Genomic DNA, 19,192 nt, shown 5'->3' with positions numbered 1-19,192 from the left:
ATTAAGTTAGGTAACAAGGTGGAATGAAAGAGGTGCCTTCAGGGAGAATGAAAATAAATTTGGAATGAATTTAGAGAGTGAAATAAATTTGGCTCATGTGTTTTTGAGATTGGTTTTCAAGGGACTGTTTGAAATTCAGTTGAACTGGAACAAGTGTGATCGTTTACTCAAGTGATTTCTTGAATATTCTGAAGTACATATTTTGGCTTGGGATTCTTTTAGTCTTCTTAAAGCTTGCCCTTTGTTCTAGTCTAGTTGTCTAAGCTGCCTCTCTGGTCAGTGGAAAGAGTTACGCACTTCCTGAGATTCAGTTCTGCTGCCCGAGAAAATTAGGGATACATCGCTTTCTGAAGGTGCCCCTTTTTCTGCATTGTTTAGAGAGAGACCTTCAGCAGTTTCCTTCTGATTCTTTGATGACTAAAGTTAGATAAGATTTGATTCCTCTATACTTTAATCAGCTGGGACCAGATTTACCATTCAGTCATGATTCCTTTGGGTTTAAAATGAAGGTTACTTCAAAACTGGGGATTATTGTAATTAAGAACAACCGAATAATTTCATCTGGATTAAACAGTGTAGCTATGCCATTAATAATGTATGGTTTTGTTTTTAAGAAAGATACAGTGAGTGTTGTTCTCCTTACACAAACACTTTGATGGTACCTTGTAACAATATAGTAGAGTATCATTTTAACTACGTTTTAATCAGCTTTAGGACATTGACCTTGGTTCGTTTTCAAGCTACTGAATATACAAACAATTCAAGGCCAGATGCCAAATATTTACTAAGTTAGCAGTAACTTTTAAACAGAACTTTTTTTTAACATTCTCATATAGCTCCAAAGCGTTGGTATTTAAAATTGTTAAATAAGAGGTTTCCTGCGTCTAGCTATAAAACAATCACTTTGTAAAACATGAGAAAAGACTAAAACAATCAACAGGAAAAAAGAGTCCAAATAGACTTTATGCTTGGACTGATTTGAAGTCTTGTCCTGAAATATCTGACATAAAAGATCTGAGTTTAAAGTAAGAGTACTTGGAATGTCTAACGTTGCTTGACTAAATAGCAGACCTGCAACTGGAAATAAAATGTAGCTGAATCATATAGAAGAAGTTGTGATACGTTGTATTTAATTATTCTCTTGTGTAGCTGTACATAACATAAACTGCTATAATAACAGCTCCACATAGCAGGTCATTCTCTTGTAAGAATATTGGGGCATTTAGCAAAATGCCTTAGGTGTGATATGCATTTTTGTGAGACGTGCACTGGAATTTCGCTTTATTTTGGAGATTATGATCTCAATTTTCTGTAAATGTCTTCTGAAATACAGTTGTTTTATGAAATAGGTATTCAGTGAAACCAATGGAACAGTATTTTAAGGTACAGGTTGTATCCTTATTAAAAGAAATGTCATGAAATTAACAAAAATTTTTACAGGTTGGTTGGCTTGAAAAATATTTTATTATTCCACTGAGTTGGAGAGAAGGAGGAGAGTGAAAAGAAGCACATCAACTTAATTTCATTGAACATTATAGGACTTTTCTAGTTTCTGTTTTGGTGAGGTTGAAGTCTGTTGTAAACTGTAGTCTTTGAGATGAAGCAGAAGTGCTCACAAGGAATCATTCTACTTGCAGGGCAGCGGTTTTCCTACTGTTACCATGCTATGCCCTAGAATCACCGTTTTGATAACAAGAACAAAATCTTTTGTTCTTCCAAATGTGTTTCTGTAGAACACAGTGGTGTTTAGTTCTGGATGACTTAGAACTAAAATGGGAAGTTGCCCTTAGATGCTGCTGGGTTTTCTTTTGTTTTGTGTAGGGGAGCCTGTTATAAAATGTAGCATTTGACTGGAGTACTCTGGTTTTGCCTGCTGCTGAACCTTCCAGAGGTCAAGGAAGAGGCCTTTGGGATAACCTGTAGTTTAGGAAATCCCTTGATGTCTGTTTTGTAGTGTCATTCTTGTAGAGCTCTTTCTAAGGGATTTTTCCTCTAGAAAGTTTTGTGGAAGCCCAAAGAAATTCCTAAGGAAAAGATAAGTTGGATTCTACAAGAAGGCAGAGCGCTCTGGTTCTGATGCTGCACAGTGCACAAGTTACCTTCATGAGATCAGTGCCTCATTTTCAGTTACATCGACTCAGATTATTCACGCATCAGGAAACATTGGTGTCATAGATGCAGGAATTCATCTTGCTTAGTGCCATACTCGCTCTGTGGTGCTAAGAGGAATAATGAATAATACAGATTCTTTGTCACAAATGTCAGTAGATATGGTTGAGTTCACACAGTTTGAAGAAGATTGTCTCCATTTTTTTACCTTGTCTGTTTTCAGTGTAGAACTGCAATGTTAAAGAATGAAGCATGAATATTGGCACAGGTTCCAGCAGATCAGAGCAGGAAGATAGATGGAAGAAAATGGATTAGAAGGAAAATTTTATAAGGAACAAGGGAGCAGGTGTGGTCTGCAAGTAAACAAATTGTTCAAAGAATAAGTGCAGAGTACAACATCACAAGATGGGAAAAAGTATGCTTGAATCCTTAAACCCTGTCTCCTATTTGAAATGGCTGCACTGTACAAAAGAATTCATAAAGTGATAGAGTACCTTTCCTTTCTTTTCCTTCCAGCTTGAAATTGCAGAATCAGTTGAGAGTTCTGCTATGCTGAATTTGCGTGTTTTTTCTTTTTTTTTTCCAAACGTATAATGTAGTTAGTTGGAAGTAGGTGCTTGACTGGGTGTTTAACCTTTTCATGGTCTGAAATTGCAGTCAAGAACTGTAGTTGACTCCATTTTTGAGAAAGTCCTTGAAATCACTAATTTCCATTGGAAATGTTGAGGAATTAGCAAATTTTATTCTCTGACAAAAGATTTCAAAGTTTCTGAAGAGTTTTTCATTAAAGACAGGATGCTCAGTCTACTAAGAGAAACCCATTAGCTGTTGTTTCTGAAAGTTTTTGTCTGTAATACAAGAGATAAATTTGACATGCTTCAAGATTTTACTCTCCTTTGTTGACAAAAAATAATTGCTTAACAACATGATTCTTTCAGTATGCAGTACAACTTTCGAGGCTTGAAGTGGTAACTTTTCAGTCTTTTGATTTCCAACTTCGTTCAATTCTGAACTTGTTTGGGACCTCTCACAAGACATTAATGCTCATTTACATATAAGAATGGCTTTAAAGTAATCCTGTTTAGAATTTGAAGTAGCATTTAACTAATATTTTGTATAGAAATATTTTTCTATGCTAGCATTTTTCCCCAGTTATTGTTTCTAGATTTGGGAAAAAAAAAAAAAAAAAAAAAAAAAAATTGATTGAATGCTATATTATAGCAGTATATTGTCAAAAGACCGTATGCATTCATCTGTGGAGTAATAGCAGCATGTTATTATTTCAGGTATTGGCAGATAAACATGGCAATGCCTTGTGGTTGAATGAAAGGGAGTGCTCTATTCAAAGAAGAAATCAAAAAGTTGTGGAGGAAGCACCAAGGTAAGTATACTGGACTCTATCCAGCTACATAGTTACTGAAAAGACTTTTGGAAAGCTGATTACATTGTACAATTGCAAGCAAAGTTTATTTAAAAAGATGCAAAGGAAATACTTGCTATGTTTTAGTATGTTACAGCCATTTGAGTGTAATGGTCAGCCTGATCTATTAGTTGGCAACCTTGCACACAGCAGGGGGGTTGAAACTAGATGATCGTTGTGGTCCTTTTCAACCCAGGCCATTCTATGATTCTGTGATTCCATGATGATAATGTACTTAAGAGGGTGGCTGGATCTTGCTTCATTATGTCCTTCTGTAAGGAGAAAAATGATATTTTGTTATATTTTTTCATGGTCTTGTATAAAATAGATACGGATCTTACCAGTCAAATATATGGAATATATTAGATGACTTGCTTAATACATCTGAGATACTTTCCTTTCCTTTACCATTCAGCTTTTGGATTTGGAAGTCAAATAAAATTTGGAATAGAGATCTTTAGAAATGGTAAATTGGATACTTGACTATTATAGTAATTATCAGGGAGCCAGATAATGCGGGCTTTTATTTGATTTTGAAATGAATATTAAGTTCTAAATACTCTACACCACTTTTACTACTGTTCACAGTAGTGAATTATGGATGTAGGTGTCCAGTAACTCAGAGATCCTAAATGGTCTTAGTCTCACAGATTTCAAATGGAACTGAAATACACTGATTCTGTGCAAGGTATGGTCTTTCTATGTTCTCTATTGTGTGATGTCCATCAGAGAGTTTGTGCAGAAAAAAGGGTAGAAGGAAGTTCTAATTTCAGAAAACCAGACAGAAGTATATATCTACTTGTGGGAATTCCCTACATTATGGATTCATCAATTGGAGTGGGTCTGACATTTTTACAGCACAGAACTGTGATGCAACAATTTAGGATATAAGGGAAAGCATGTGATTTAATTGATGTTTATTTATAGGCAGCATGCAAGTTAATATTGGACCATTGTGGGTGGGACTGGCACTCTGTATGACCTAGATTTTAAATTTAAAAGAATTCAAGGATGCAAACCCAGTAATAAATGCTTAAATAGCTTTTGTTGCTTCCTGTAGCTCTTCTGGATTTCTCGGAAGCATCGTGCCTAGGATTCTGACTGTGTTTTTGTTTATGCAATATGAAGGCTTCGTGTCCCAGTATAATATGTGTGTGCATATATGTATACCTAAGCACTTAGGAGAGTTTTTTGTCTCAGCAGTACATATAAGTTGCTGTCTGCTCATGCTCCATGCCTGTGGTGAATTGAAAGGAGTGATATGTCTTTCTATTACCAGCCAACCATGACTAACTAGAGCATTTCTTTCATCAGAAATATCAGCCTTTTAACATTGTTGAGCTTCTCTGTTGGAGTTGCCAGTAAGTTTTCTTACCACTTCCTATAACTCTAGAAAAAAGAGTGAGCAAGCCAACAGCTTCCAAAGTTTGGCATGAAAATTCCTCTTTCTCACTGCTGTTGACTGTTTTAGACCTTCCCAGCCCATTATTGACAGCTTTGGAAGCCTCATCTGCGTTACAGCTGCTTGCAATTGACTGCAGAATCCTTCTTGGTAGTAGTGATGGTTCACTTCACCTAACTGATTAATGACTCCTGGACGCGTCTTTTCTTGAGGAAGTATGCTGTCCTCACTAGATTATTAATATTTTTCCTCTCCTATTTTATGTGATAGCTGCCATTAAGATCTCTCAGCTACGTCAAAGCCTCTTATTTATACTGCATAAAGCTGAGGAGATAGGAAAGTTATAGGCTATTTGTATTTTGTACAACTCTGACCTCTTCTCAAATGTGTTTTGATTCACTTTAGGCCCGTGGTAGCTTTTTCTGATGTACCTAATTGATTTTAAGAGATAAACCGTTGGGGACCAATGGGGTTTGAAAATAAACTTCACGATTTTGCTAAGCAAAGCTAAGTCTGCAGCTATCAAACATATCCTGATTGGATCATCTTGAGTTTAATTCTCTGGTTTTCCCAGGGAATTTTTCTTGTTTTAAAATGAAAAAAAAAAAAAACCCAAACATACTCATCTTTTAACGAGGTGCTCTTTAGCAACCTGATAGGCTTACAGTATTTAAGGGAGTCCTTGTGTTCAGGGTGGGTTAGTCCTCCAGTCTCAAATAGGAGACTGACAAACTTTGCTTATTCCCTTTTACTAAAGTCGTTTGTCCTACTGTTTTTCAGAAAGCAAGGATAGTAAGATCGTCTGAGTGCTGAATGTTTTTTAGTTAGTGTAGAACATAGGTTTCCTGGCATACTTTGAGAGCTGGACAAAACTACTGGTGACTTAGAAGAATTTTGTCTCCAACTTTAACTTCAGAACTTTTTTGGCTTTTCACTTTACAGGTTGAAATTTAAACAGGTGAACAACATTTATTTGTTGTTTCTTGGCTCAGTTTTTTGTTCCTTCTCGCCCAAACTCTCTGTTCCTTTATGGAGATGGTTGCTATGAGACTGTGCAAAATAAAGTGTTAGGCTGTTCTTGTATTTTTCAGTCTTGTAGGGCAATAAAGAAAGGAATTGTCTCCATGAAGATAAACAAAGCCCAAAAACTTATCCGAAAATTCACTGATCCCTTATGATCAATTCAAAATGAATTGATCAGCAGAATGTAAATATACACGAATCTTAGTTGACTTCCTATTGAATAACTGGAGCTCAAAGGATTGTTCTTAACTTTGTTGAGAGCAAGTGTCCTTTCTAGCCATTTCAGGACCTGTAAAAGCTCTCTAAAGCATTTTATTTTGCCTCACCACTTTAGTGAAAGAACGTCCAGCTGATCAGAGGCACTTTGTTATCTGTTCTATTTGATGCCCAAAGTTAGATTTTAACCACATTTTCTGATTTTGAGTTCAGATTAGCTATCCATTCAGCCATAATTACCTGAATATGCTTATGACTTTCAACTAAATTATCTGAAATGATCTTATGGAGAAATGCCATTGAAATGCTTTTCTATTCACTGCTATCACCCAGCACTGTCTTTCTCTGTGGCAGTCAAAGAGATCAAACATTTGATCCACTGTGAACTGACATTTAAGTATTGTGTCTCAAAATGCTTAATGTCAGGACCCTTGCTGTTAAACCTTCTCTGTACAATTTCAGGCCTTTCCTGTTTGTAGAGTTATAGGCTGGTTTGGGTGGGAAGAAATCTTAAAAAACCATCCAGTTCCAACCGCCTGCCAAGGGTATGGACACCTCCCACCAGACTGGGTTATTCAAGCTCCCATCCAACCAGGCCTTGAATGCTTCTGAGCATTCTACAGCTTCTCTGGGCAGCCTGGGCCAGTGTCTTACCACTCACAGCAGTGGTACAGCACCTGCCATTCTCTTCTGTACTTTCACATAAGATTTGTATCATCATCCACCACAATCAAGTCCTTAGAACAGGCACATCCAACCTGTAGCCCACAGGCTACACGTGGTCCTGGACAGTTAGTAAGGTAGCCCCACAAGATCATAAACTTTTAATACTCTGATGTGATTTTCAGCAATACTTTTCATGAATTGATGGCATGTAGCTCATGAAAGATGACAGTGCAATTCTGTGGAGGGGAGGCTGAAGCTTTAACTCTGCCTCTCGTGCCTGCCACACACAGTCAAATCTCAACCTATGTGTCTTACACGATCCACGTGCTTGTGATGCTTGGTGAGTAAAACACAGTGACTGCCAATAATATTTCAACCTACATATATGTGTGTGCCTGTGAACACGTGTTTTTTTGTTATTAAGCAGACATGCAGGTTTTCTTATTAATGATTAAACTTCAGCTTTTGTAATTTCATAAAATAATTTAATAAGTTAACGCACTCACTGTGGAAGAAATATCCAGAATACTTGTGTGATACTGACAAATTTTATAATTTTCAATGTTTCTTAAAGCTCACAAAAAGTATAAAATAATTTGCTATATCTTTTTAATTAGTTTCATGATATGTATTTAATTAGTGTTTCAGCCAGTTCCAGGAATTTCTTGAAAGTATGGATGCTGATAATGGGGGCATCATTTACTTTTCTGAAGGAAGGCGAGTAAGTCAGAGTAAAATGCTAAGAAGTCTTTATGATTTGTGAAATAAAATGAAATCATTTACAGAATCAGAAGGAAAATTTGTGCCAGAACATGAAGATGAAAAACGGGTCATAGATTTAGCATTTTTGGTGGATGTGACAGCTCATGTAAATGAGTTAGATATGTCTTCAAGGTAAAAATTCAACTTGTCTTTGCTGTGTTTCAAACGATAACAGCCTTTGAAATAAAAACTTAAATTATGGTAAACTTAAATTATGGCAAACAGAGTAGAGCAAATAATGCTCAAACACATTTTGATACATTTGCTAAACACAGTCCTGTGAACAACAAAAAATATGCAGTTGTGCTTTCTGTTTTGATAAAGCAATTTGAGAATAGGTTTTGAGGTATCAAAGAAAGTCGTAATTTTTTAATGTTTGCTGCTCCATTTTCAGTCAAGATTAAAACATTACCTGCAGATTTTCAAATGGAATGTATACAGTTGATATTAGACATCCAGCTCAAAGTAAAATTTGATCATGTCTCTTTACCAGACTTTTACTATCGTACCAGAGAGAAATATCTGTCACTTCACAATCATGCCTCATTCATGTCATTGCTTTTTGGTAGTACGTACATTTGTGAACAAATGTTTTCACATAGAAAGAATAAAATGAGATTAAAAAAAAGAAAAATCTAAGGAATTCGCTAACAATTGCAGCCATTTCCATTGTATGATTCACTGATGCATTAGCTCACAAAAACAAAGTCAAATATCCCACTAGTTTTATGTTTTTTGTTGCCCTTTTTTCTATTCCCAGTGTAATTCCTCTTCACTCGGTGCAACCCAGGGATGCCAAAAGGTTGGACACCCGTGGCTTAGAACTTGCTAGCTGCCTGCTTGTTCTCCTTGGTTATATCTACTTCGGAGGTTTTAGGTGATGCTATGTCCCTTGATTTGAATTGTATCAAAAGAGACCTTCAGAATAGGTTACTTCTATAACACAGTTGCAACTGTTTCCCAAAATTTCTCTGAGTTTCAACTCAGCTGGGAAATAATTTTCTCAGTATATTTTTTCCTTTTCTTGCTAGATGTGTGTTCAGAATTGTGGTCGGCTTATCTATCTTAGACATCAGTTTTGCAAGTCCTTTTAAATTGAAAGATGCTCTTTCAATTTCAGTTCAGAGGACAAATATGTTTTTTATTATTTCTGCCTGTGACAGAAAGATCTAAGAAGAGATTTCAAAAGGGAAGCTACTTTACCAGTAAATGCCTGCATTGGAATGCAAGTGAAACAGTCAAACTCTTCTTATGACCTTGTTGGCATGCACCATTGTTAGCTTCTCTCCGAAATCTTTCTATTCCTAGAAGGTGCACAGACAGCAACTTTTTTCACTTTCTGCAAGTACTAAGCTCTCTCAGTAACATCTCAGTATAAAGCAAAGTACTTTAGTATCATATTCCAGAATACCTGCCAAGGTGTTATGTAAAGTCACCAATAATTTAGAATAGAATAGACAAGAACTTAATGGAATAATATGTCTGGAAATCCTTGAAGGATTCTGGGCTAAGGGAAAATGTGAGCCTGTTCTGTTTGTAACCATACAGAACTTAGATGTGGAGGCCAAACCTGTGTTCTCCAATACTATAGCAGATTTATGCCTGCAGAATGATAGTAAGCACAAACGTCTCGAAGAAGGATGGTTATTGTATTTAAGTAAATATTTTAAACAAACAGCATGCCCAAACTATTTCCTTAGAGCAGATAAGCTGACCTTGAAATTTAAAAAATGGGATACTATTATCTCCCAGTGCAGTGATATCTTCAGAGGAAGGTTAATGGTACAAGCTGAGCAGGGACTTGACTTTATCTGAGTGACAATGATAAGGATAGTTTGGGAAACATTATCTGATGAATTGGAGGTGGAGAGGTAACATATTGCCCATGTGGTCACCTCTCTGGATGTAGAAACAATAGAACAAAACAATTGGACTCTTTGATCAACTTTACAATAGCTTGAAGAAGGTCTTATAAGTGAAATGTCAGGTCTGGTCTTATTTGTTCTTTCTGGTTCTTTTATCTTGTGAATCCTTTTTATTTTGCAGCCTTCATGCTGCCATAGGAACTATTTGGTTGGAAGAATTAAAGGTATATGTGTGAGGAAAAAGTTGAAGTCAGGTTTAAAATGCTGTGTTTTCAAGTGATGGCTAATTATACTGGAGAAGATTTATTTCAGTTGTATAAGGTGAGTGGTTAAAGAATGGAGAAACAATGATAGGAACGAGATGAAAGGAAAAGAAATAGAGGGGAATAGGAAAACTTGAGTTAATTAACCTAGCTGATTGCAGGGATATTCCGGTCATTTTAGAGCATAAAGCATAACCACATAGCAGAGATCAAGTTGAGCAGTGTGAGACTTCTGTTCCATTCTTCGGCTACAGCAGGAGGTGTACAGAGAGATCTCTGACATACATTCAACAAATGTAGGGAGACACCACTGTAATAAAGGGGAGTAACTGTCTTTCATCCATATGAGAAGGTAATAATGGTTATTCTAGAAATAGAATATTAAGCCAATATTGAAAAGGTTCTGTTCTTCATAAACTATTCGTTGACCTTTCATGATCAAAACCTTGCAGAAAACCTGAGTTGAATTATAAGTTAATGACTCTATGTAATATGTTATCTTATTGAATCAAAGTAAGAAATATTATGGAACTCTCTTGTTGTCAACACCTATTTTTGATGGGGCACAATTTCACACATTTTTTTTTTTTTTTTCCTCTGATCTGGCATAGGATCTACTCATAGCTTTCCTATGTTCTGTGATCTTTTCCTATTGACCCCATTGTTGCCAAGAAATTTTGTTGCCTAATTCTGAAACTGATTGCCTTACTGTCCATTGGAATCCACCCCTGTGGCACTAATTGGACTTTGGTTCTAGGAAGAACTTTCTCATGGAGCAACGTATCTATTCTTTTGCCTCTCAATTTGCCTGGATATTTCCTTGGTCTTTGTGTCTTGTCAAATATGGTTTGTTATGGCAGAAGTTTCTAGCTGTTGTGTGATTTTCAGTTTTAATAAAACAAAACGAAAGAACAACAAGCCAGAGATAAGTTCAGACCCAGGCTTGTGTCTGAGTGCAGTCTGGGGCACCAGGTGGAGCTTTCCTGGTATCAGTGGAGCCATTTTGTATACATGGAGTCTTTTCCCTGTTCTCTGTAGAATTCTTGAGCTCTTGAAGACACCTTAAGATGTATTTAACATTTGATACAGTGGCCTTTCCGTTTTAGCCTTAGAGTTAAGGTAGAAGTGGCTTTCTATTTCTATACAGAAGTAATTGATAGCCAAGATACATGCCCTAGTATATATTCCCACAGAAATATAGTAAACATGTCTAGAAGCTCATATAAAACAAATGGTTGTGCCGTATTTACTTGGAGGTCAATGTATGAGTATGAAAGCGAGTCTATTCCACAGCTTTGATGGAAAACCACAGAAATTTCCGCAGCTATAAATTAACAACCTGCATAGATTATAACCTGTATGTGTTACATATCCAAATTTACAACACAGAGGAGGGGAACATGCAGGATATGTATTGTCCTCAGTCTTTCAGTGCATTTGGCCAGTGAAAGTGCTGTATTGATTTCCTAGAAAGAGAACGATTGGAATCCCAGTGGATCCCAATGTGGTAGCTGAGCTGCTCTGCAAATGCTCTTGGGTGATGTCTGTGCTTTGTGGAGAGTAATGAATTGCAATTAACAAACTCTTACGACTAGTCTTCGGCTTACAAATAAAGCTGAGAGGGGAGATACAGAAGGTAAATGTTTAATATCGCATTGTTGACTGTGTTTTTGCTAAGTATTATGAATACGCAAAATTTTTTTCATTACAATTTTACTCTTATAGGAGGCTCAAGCAATTACCTCATGAACTTCCAGAATTTCTTTATTGCATAGAATATCAATGAAACAGACATGATTTTAATTTGGCAAATTAAAAGGAGACAAATTCTCCTTAGACCTCCTGGCTTGTGTTTTGGCATTCTTGTTTCTACTGGGTAGTTTCTTTTCTTAACGCTTTCATTATGGCTCTTTATTTCTTAGTTACAGTTTTTTATGAAAATAGATATGCTGTCTAAAATGGTGTGCATTTGTATGTATTTATTTTCATTTGAATTGAAATTTTATAGATCTTGGTGCTATAAAAAATTAAACAATACATTTTAGAGAATACTGTTATTTATTCTTAACCTCTGGTATGTTAGTGGTTAATTGTGAATGTGTAGTGTATCTGTTTAGGAGCAGTATAAACATAAAAGCATACATTTGACAATTTTCACATATTATAATTATTTGAATAATGATAGTGGTAGTTTACACAGAAAATGAAATGATGATGATGATTCTTTTTTTTTTTTTTAACTGAAGAAAGGCATTGTTTTTGTATTGTAGCACTTTTCTAGATCCTGAAACTCGAAGAGCAATGGGAGAACAAGCAGTAGCTCTTGCCAAAGCAGTAAAATATTCCTCTGCTGGAACAGTAGAATTCCTTGTGGACTCCAGTAAGAATTTCTACTTCTTGGAAATGAATACTAGACTTCAGGTAAGAAAAACAGCTCTTCAGATTCAGAAAAGTGTTATTTAAAAAAACAGAACATAACCTCCTTCCATACTAAGGGGTCTGCTCCCGCAAAGACTTACACATAACTAAGTTGACGGATGTGAGCACTTCCAAGTGAACTTAAAAGATCCAGTCACTTAAATAAGCCTGTGTATACAAGACTTCGCAGCTCTGAGCCCTTGTAGAGCACTCAAGTAAGCATTCAGAGGGTTTTTTTGCTCTTTGTTACACTTGACCTAAAGACCTTTCAAGAGGTCGCTGTTAAGTGCCACTGTGAGCACACAGTAAGTGACTAGCCACTGTGCTCTGATGCTTTTCCCCCTGGTCCCTCAAGTTTCTTTTCTGTTTGATGATCACTTACTGAGTATCTCTGGGAGGGTGACTAAAGCTATGTGTATATCAGAAATAAAAACACTGGCAATCTGCATGTGATTGAAAATGTGAGTGGAATGCAACTTTGCTAACACAGGGTAGGTTTTTTGTAACAACTCTTGGAGCCAGTGGTAGGTGTTACAATATGCACTGCAAATGAGTGGACTATCTGCTTCCTGGACAGCTGCACTCCTACCTCTCAACTGATCCTGATAACGTGGTTCTGGTAATAATCGGAAGAAAGCAGGTATATGCCTTGGAGTCTGAATTCATTCAGAAAGAGGAAGAAAGTCCAACTTGTGTGAATGTAAATACAGTCATCTCTATCCTTCTTTTCTCACTTTGTTAATTTACACCAGAAAGACTGAAATTTGGAATCCAACAATAGAGTGATTAGTTTCTTTTTCAGTTTTAGATACCTTTCATTAGGGCTGCATTCAGCCTGCTGCTTGCACATGTAAGCAGTGATAGAGTGTAAAGAGGTGCTTGAAATCCTAACATATTTGAATAACTTTGTATAATGGCTGGGTAAAGAAATGAGATAGGATTGGTGTTTGAAGGAGTGAGGGTATTAAAGGAGCCGGTATCAAGTGAAGACTGTGGCTAAAATTTGCCTTTCCAGATAGCAGTATTTTTGGAACAACTCATGACAGTTGTAATTTACGTACACTTTTGCTAGGAGTTTGTATTCTAGGCACAATCCTTTCTATCTTAGATTCTGTTAGAAAGAGCAAATGTTAATTGCTTTGTGTAATTTATTAAGAGGTTAAGAGGAATTTCTCTATTTGAACATATTCTTCATGCTCTTCTTGAGCTTGTAGTTCTTGAGAGAATAATTTTCAGACACTTTCCACACTCTGGTGTGAAGAAAATTCATGCTTGGTTTTCTTTGTAACTCACCTGAAGTCCAAAACCATTTCCTTGCTTTAACATACCACCGACCATGAATTCCGAAGTGGAAATAATCAAGTATGCTTAGAGCTGATTCTCTTTTCAGTTTGTTTCGTTAAGATGCTATCTTAACTGTTTTCTATAGTGTCTCTCCCCCTTCCTGCCTTAATTTGCAGTGGTAAGAACTTTCGAAGTACCAAGCCTCAAGCTTGCTTAATTGCAGAGATCTCCACATACACAGTAAGAAAACTTCCATGATTCCATCCTTCAGGATTTAAAATCAGGACCTTAAAGACTCTTTTTGAAATATAGCCTAAGCAGCTTGACAATCCCCTATAATACTAGACTCATTCTTTCCAAACCTTAAAGAAATCTACTAATCTTAAATTACGGTGCTGCTGTAGCTATTCTCTAATTCCTCTATCCTGACTCTGTATCGTCTCTAATTACCATTTCAGCCTGAGGCTGGAGAATAGTAATTTTCTGATTCTTCCCCAGTCTTACCCAATTGATCTGTCACTTTTGCCAGGTCTCAGGCTTTACCGTCTGTTCAGTTAACAGTTACACAACTAACATCTCCCTTCTAATAAGAGCCAAACATAGAAACTTTAATGAAGCTTTTTTTGTCCAGATTTAACTTCAGGATGAGGAATGTCTCCAGATGTCCTTCTATTGCTTTGGTCTTTTCCTTTTGCATCTTTCAACTGTGAACAATGACTAAGAGACTCACTTGTCCTGTTTTTGAGTAATACTCAACAGTTGGAAGGACTTCCTTAGATGATAAACATCTTATCCATAAATCATGTTTCCAAGGTCTTTGTCAGTGTGCATTATAGATACAGATACCTGTCAGCATCATCAGAATGTATCTTCTAAATTATGCAAACTTCTGTGTCTGTTTCAATATTTATGCAATCTCTAATTAGATCACTGTGATCTTTTTTATTTTACATAAAGAATTCAGAATAAACTTGCATAAAGCCAACTAAACCATGTCCAACACTTGACGAGGCTTGCTGATTTCTCCCCTCCATCTCTTCAGTGTATGTCAGGGGTCTTCTAACGTGTTTTGTAGAGTATTTTGCAGTAAATAAGAACTGTTTGACTATCTTTTTGGAGAACTCTTTGGGAGTATACCTCTTCTGCTAAACAGTCCTGCAAGCAAAGAATAAAGAGCACCTTACAGGAAGTTAGTATTTTGTGTAATTTTTGTGTGAGTTGTTGCTGCAGTGTTAGATTGGAAAGTGATTTAAAAAAGCTTGTGAATCAGCTTCATTGTCTCTTGTATACTATGTAAATCTTTTACAGATGTTTTAATCATTCACATAGAATGACTTATTCTCTGCTAATGGCAATGCACTTTTCGTTACTTGCTTTTCTGCCATCTTTCAAAAGCTAGCTGATGAGACACAAGATTGGATAATTGAATAGCAAAACTTGTTATTTTCCCTTTTCACAAGAAAGTGTAGAAATGTCTGTTCTGCCAGCTACAAGGGAGCTTCCTGTATGCTGTCATTTAGTGCACTTTTGGAGTGGTTTTTAGGCAGCTACCACTGCTAAATTGTTGAGGCAGACCAGATGTTGAATATCTGATTCTTTATAGCTGCTCATGCTGTGGTGTGCTTTATGTTACCTAGTTGTCATCAGTCTAATAAAAGGCAGTCATAATCCAAAGTAGCTAAACGAGAGCTTTGAAATAAAAGTTACTGACCCCTAACTTCCAAATTGCATCAAAGTCTTTGTATCAAACTACATTTAGAAGTGCTGGTTTTCACCAGACATTTTGTTTTCCAATCAAAAACAGAATATAAATGTTTTCCTTTTTTGACTTGATATGAAGAGTCTGCAGTCTGTAAATAAAAAATATCTGTTAAGGTATGGGTGTGCAGTGTGACTAAGCTTCTTAAAAGGGAATCAGTTGGTGACAGCAAAGGGAAAGTATCAAATGATTGTAGTACCTTGAAATGAGAAGCATCTCTTGTTGACTTGAGAAAAGTTGAGACAACTACGATGATGGGTACGAAGAGTACAATTACTCTAAGTACAGTTTGTACGTCTGTTTCTCAGATCTGCTCCCAGGCTTCTGCCTCCTTCGTGCGTTGAATGATTTAAAATGACAAGTGAGCACTCCCTTCCTCCTCAAAACATAACTAAGTTTACTTAGAGTCTTATTGAAAAGATGAATTGCATAGACTGAATAAGATCTACTCTGTTCAGCCCAACGAAGTTGAGAGACACTGTAGTTTGAACAGCAGTGTGTTTTCTCCTCGTGACAGTTTGAATATTATTACCTTTTAGGGAACAAAAGTTACTTTTGCAGAATATTCTATTGATGTGTTTCTAAGAGGTTTATTGGAAACAAATGTCATGTCTGTGTTTTTTATTTTACAGTTAGTTGTATTTTACTGTTTAATGTAAATGTTCTTTTAAAGTAACTTGTTTCCAAGGCATCCACACATCCATAAGTTATCACCATGCTGTGACTTTTGTTAATAAGGTCTAATGCTTCCATCAGACTTCAGTGTCACCTGGAAAATGTGGTATTCCAGAGTTTTCACTGTATTCACTGTACAAGCTGTTTTAGAAAACAGAGGAAGAATTATACATGCAGCAGTTCTGTCCCTTTCTACCTTCCTCTTCATCTGTTTCTCCTTACGAAAATATAAAAAGCATGGTTGAAATACGTAGAAACCCTATTGGTTTGGGGTTCCAGTGATGTTAACTCTTACTTCGGCCGGTCTCATAATGGCATCTGTATTCTGTTGCTCATTATTAGGCAGCACCTGCCACATGTTTGCTCAGTAAAGGAGGAAAGCACTGGAAAACATTGCAGCTGCGCGGTGTAAGCAGAAGTAGCAAAATGTAAATAGCAAAGTGATGAGCTCAGTCGGATTGCCAGAGAAAACCACGGCGAGGAGGGGACTTCAGTATCCATAGCAGACTCATGGGATGGCAAGAGATGGTTTTGTTGTCCCTGCATGCGTAACTGTCTGGAGGATGAATTGTAATAGGTGGGAAGGAGGATGGCAGCAGTGAAAGGGGCTGTCAGCGGTTCGGAGAGTAGATTTCTACAAAGTCTGAATGGAGGGATTTCAAAGTTAAGTCTCAAGTGACTGTTTCTGCCATTTGCTGAGGCTCTTCATATTTCTTAATACTGGAATCTTGTTTTACTGTGACACTTTGCTTCAGTCATTTTAAATAGGCTAACGAACAGTGTCAGATGGTAAAGACTTTCAATTGCTGCTAACCTGGGCTGAATTTGAACTACTGACCTAAAGGTGAAAGGTCTCTTATCCCATTACCAATCCCCTAAGCCCACCAGAATCCATTCTGCACACAGTTTATACCAGCTGTTCATGGCCATTTTTAGAACCGAAAGAAAAGGTGATTTTGCTGCCAAACAACACTTCTTCACACAAGAGGGTCAGCCGACAACAGTTAACCAGATTTTTGCCACATTCTTGCCTCCTAATGCAACTTCCATTATGTAGCTACTGGTTGTCTGCTTTTCAGGCTTTCCAAAAGAACTACAGAAAAGCATTGCTAATTGTTGTTGACAGAAGAGACCGACATTGTTTGTCTAAGTCATTGAATCTGAAAGATGCCATTAACAGTGCTGCCAGGGCATGGAGTGATATCTTAGAGACAACCCTACGACGTAGCTATCATAGAATACTATTAAAAAAGTAGAAAGAAAGGAAGCTCCATTTTTTTTATAAGTAGAGGAGAAAAAGAACTCTTTTCAAATGATACATTAGTTTCTTTCCTTTGGTGAATTTAGTGTAAAGAAAATGCAAGAATGGCTGCATTGTGACAAGACCCATCTTGAACTAAGTACTTGGAGAGCCCTTTAATGCTACAGCTAAGTATAGTGAAAACAGACATAGCATCTCTCATAAAGAAAGTGCAAGAAGGTTTTGTTGGGAGCAAGTTTCTTTGTTTTCTTAGATGGAGCTTGAAGTGGAAAGGAATTGTGTAGAAATAGTGAATTTCAAGAGTTCTTCAGAAAGTAATGTTGGAACTGCAAGCTAAATAACCTGTTGATGATATCAAGTGTGTGTTGTTGAGAACACAGAAAAGGCACTCGGTACTCATAGGCTATATAAGTTATTTCTTACCTGCATCTGTCCAGTGCAGTAAAGAAACAAACACTTGTAAAATGAAAATTGACAAAAGTGAATCTGTGATTACTGGAAGATAATTTTGTGTGAAGAAATACATTTTTTTTTTCACAGCTTATACTGTCATAAAAGAAAACAACAACAAAAGAACAAAAACTAACAAACCAAAACACCTACTTAGTACCAAATATCTGTGCATTAGACTGCGACTAAACTCAGAAAACAATAGAAGAAGTCTGCCTGAGCATCTCAGTTGATGATTTTGTAGTTCTGGTTGTGCTTGTTTCTTTCATCAAATAGTAATCAATCAGAATGTAAACAGCAATGCACGTTGTATTCTGTTTATACAAAATGGCAACGTGTGAATTCTCCTAGTATGCATTTCTGTTTGCTTTCCATTCAGTGTTTTCATCAAGCTAAACCTTGTCAGTTCTTCAGCAGCCTTTCTGAAAATCTGTTTTTCTTAGCATGCACCTGAAATTCCCACATGCACGTGCTGTTGTGAACTACTGTGGAGGAACTGTTTTGCAGAAGGATAATGTGACCCCAGAGTACTCTTGTTCATAGCAGTCAGAAAGCTGGCATGCCTGAATAGCAGAACATGTGTGCACCTCTGTTGCTCTTCACTTTTCCAAAATAGAAGAGAGGCTTGTTGAAATAACAGGGGCTGAGGACCATCTATAAGTTACTGGGTTTGGGTTGGGTTAATTGATACTGGATTTGGAGCAGAAGAAAACCCCTGGGTTTCCAGGTGAATCATGTTTCCTGGAAAATGGTGAATGTTGCAAGTTAGCTTTTAGATTATTTATTTGAATGTAAAGGAGCATATGATATCATCCAGAGGCTTTCAATAGTGAGATAGGGATGGTGTGAGCAGTAGATTTAAGCCTACTGAAACGTGGATTTTCTTGGCCTCTGTGGTCTGTTTGAATGCTCCAACTGATGTGCGAGTAAACTGATTCCTTGTGCATGCAGGAGCAAGAGTGCAGCCTGTGAGAATGCCCTTAAGGGTTTGCTATTAGACCTGAGTACCTTACTGGTTGTGAGAAAAAATTGTATTCTGAAAGTATTCCCCTGAATGTAAGTGGAATAGCCACTGCTAATTTACCTCTTAGCTTGAACTGTTTGTAAGCATTACATGACTGTTTTCGTAACTGTGGATGAACCCCACCACAGTAAAGCTTTAAGACTGTTTGTTGTCACAAAACAGGGCAAGAATTAGCAACACTTCCATACTTTTCCGGGAACTGTTGCTAGTTGCACTGCCATATTGACAGGTTCCCCTAGCTTTTTTGCACCTATTTTAATATCTGTGAACAGGGATTTCATTATTATTTTCTAACAGACTTTGTCACCAGTGCTGCCAGTACCTCATGGTGTATGAACTGGAAGATGAGGGAAACAAAACCACTTGTGCTTACAGGGAAAGGATTGCTGTGAGGTGTCTGAAGAAGAGCATGTGAAGAGAAATACTCCCTTTACCCCCCTATGGATGTTGCTCGCCGTAAGTTATGGCTGTATGGATTTAGAAGCAGGAACAAAAAATGATGTTCTTCAGAGAACTGTATCTATGTGGATCACAGTAAAGGTGGGAATAGGAGATTTTTTGAGCTGTAGACCTCGCTTATGGGTGCTGAGAGAGC

At 37.0% G+C, this 19,192-nt stretch overlaps 1 protein-coding gene across 1 annotated transcript in view; it reads left to right on the top strand.

Moving 5' to 3' along the window:
• The window catches only part of PCCA (propionyl-CoA carboxylase subunit alpha), a 268,103-nt gene that overhangs the window by 98,867 nt on the left and 150,044 nt on the right, over positions 1-19,192 (top strand). Inside the window, exons 11-12 of the mRNA XM_085215566.1 lie at positions 3,396-3,490; positions 11,997-12,147. Of these exons, the coding sequence (XP_085071692.1) occupies positions 3,396-3,490; positions 11,997-12,147 (246 nt within the window). The remainder of the gene's footprint in view (positions 1-3,395; positions 3,491-11,996; positions 12,148-19,192) is intronic.

The sequence above is a fragment of the Meleagris gallopavo genome, chromosome 1 (genome assembly GCF_905368555.1).
Source record: "Meleagris gallopavo chromosome 1, MGAL_WU_HG_1.1, whole genome shotgun sequence".
In the NCBI taxonomy this organism is placed as follows: Eukaryota; Metazoa; Chordata; class Aves; order Galliformes; family Phasianidae; genus Meleagris; species Meleagris gallopavo.
The sequence above is the reverse complement of the archived record's forward strand: the minus strand, read 5'-3'. Positions and strand labels throughout refer to the sequence as shown.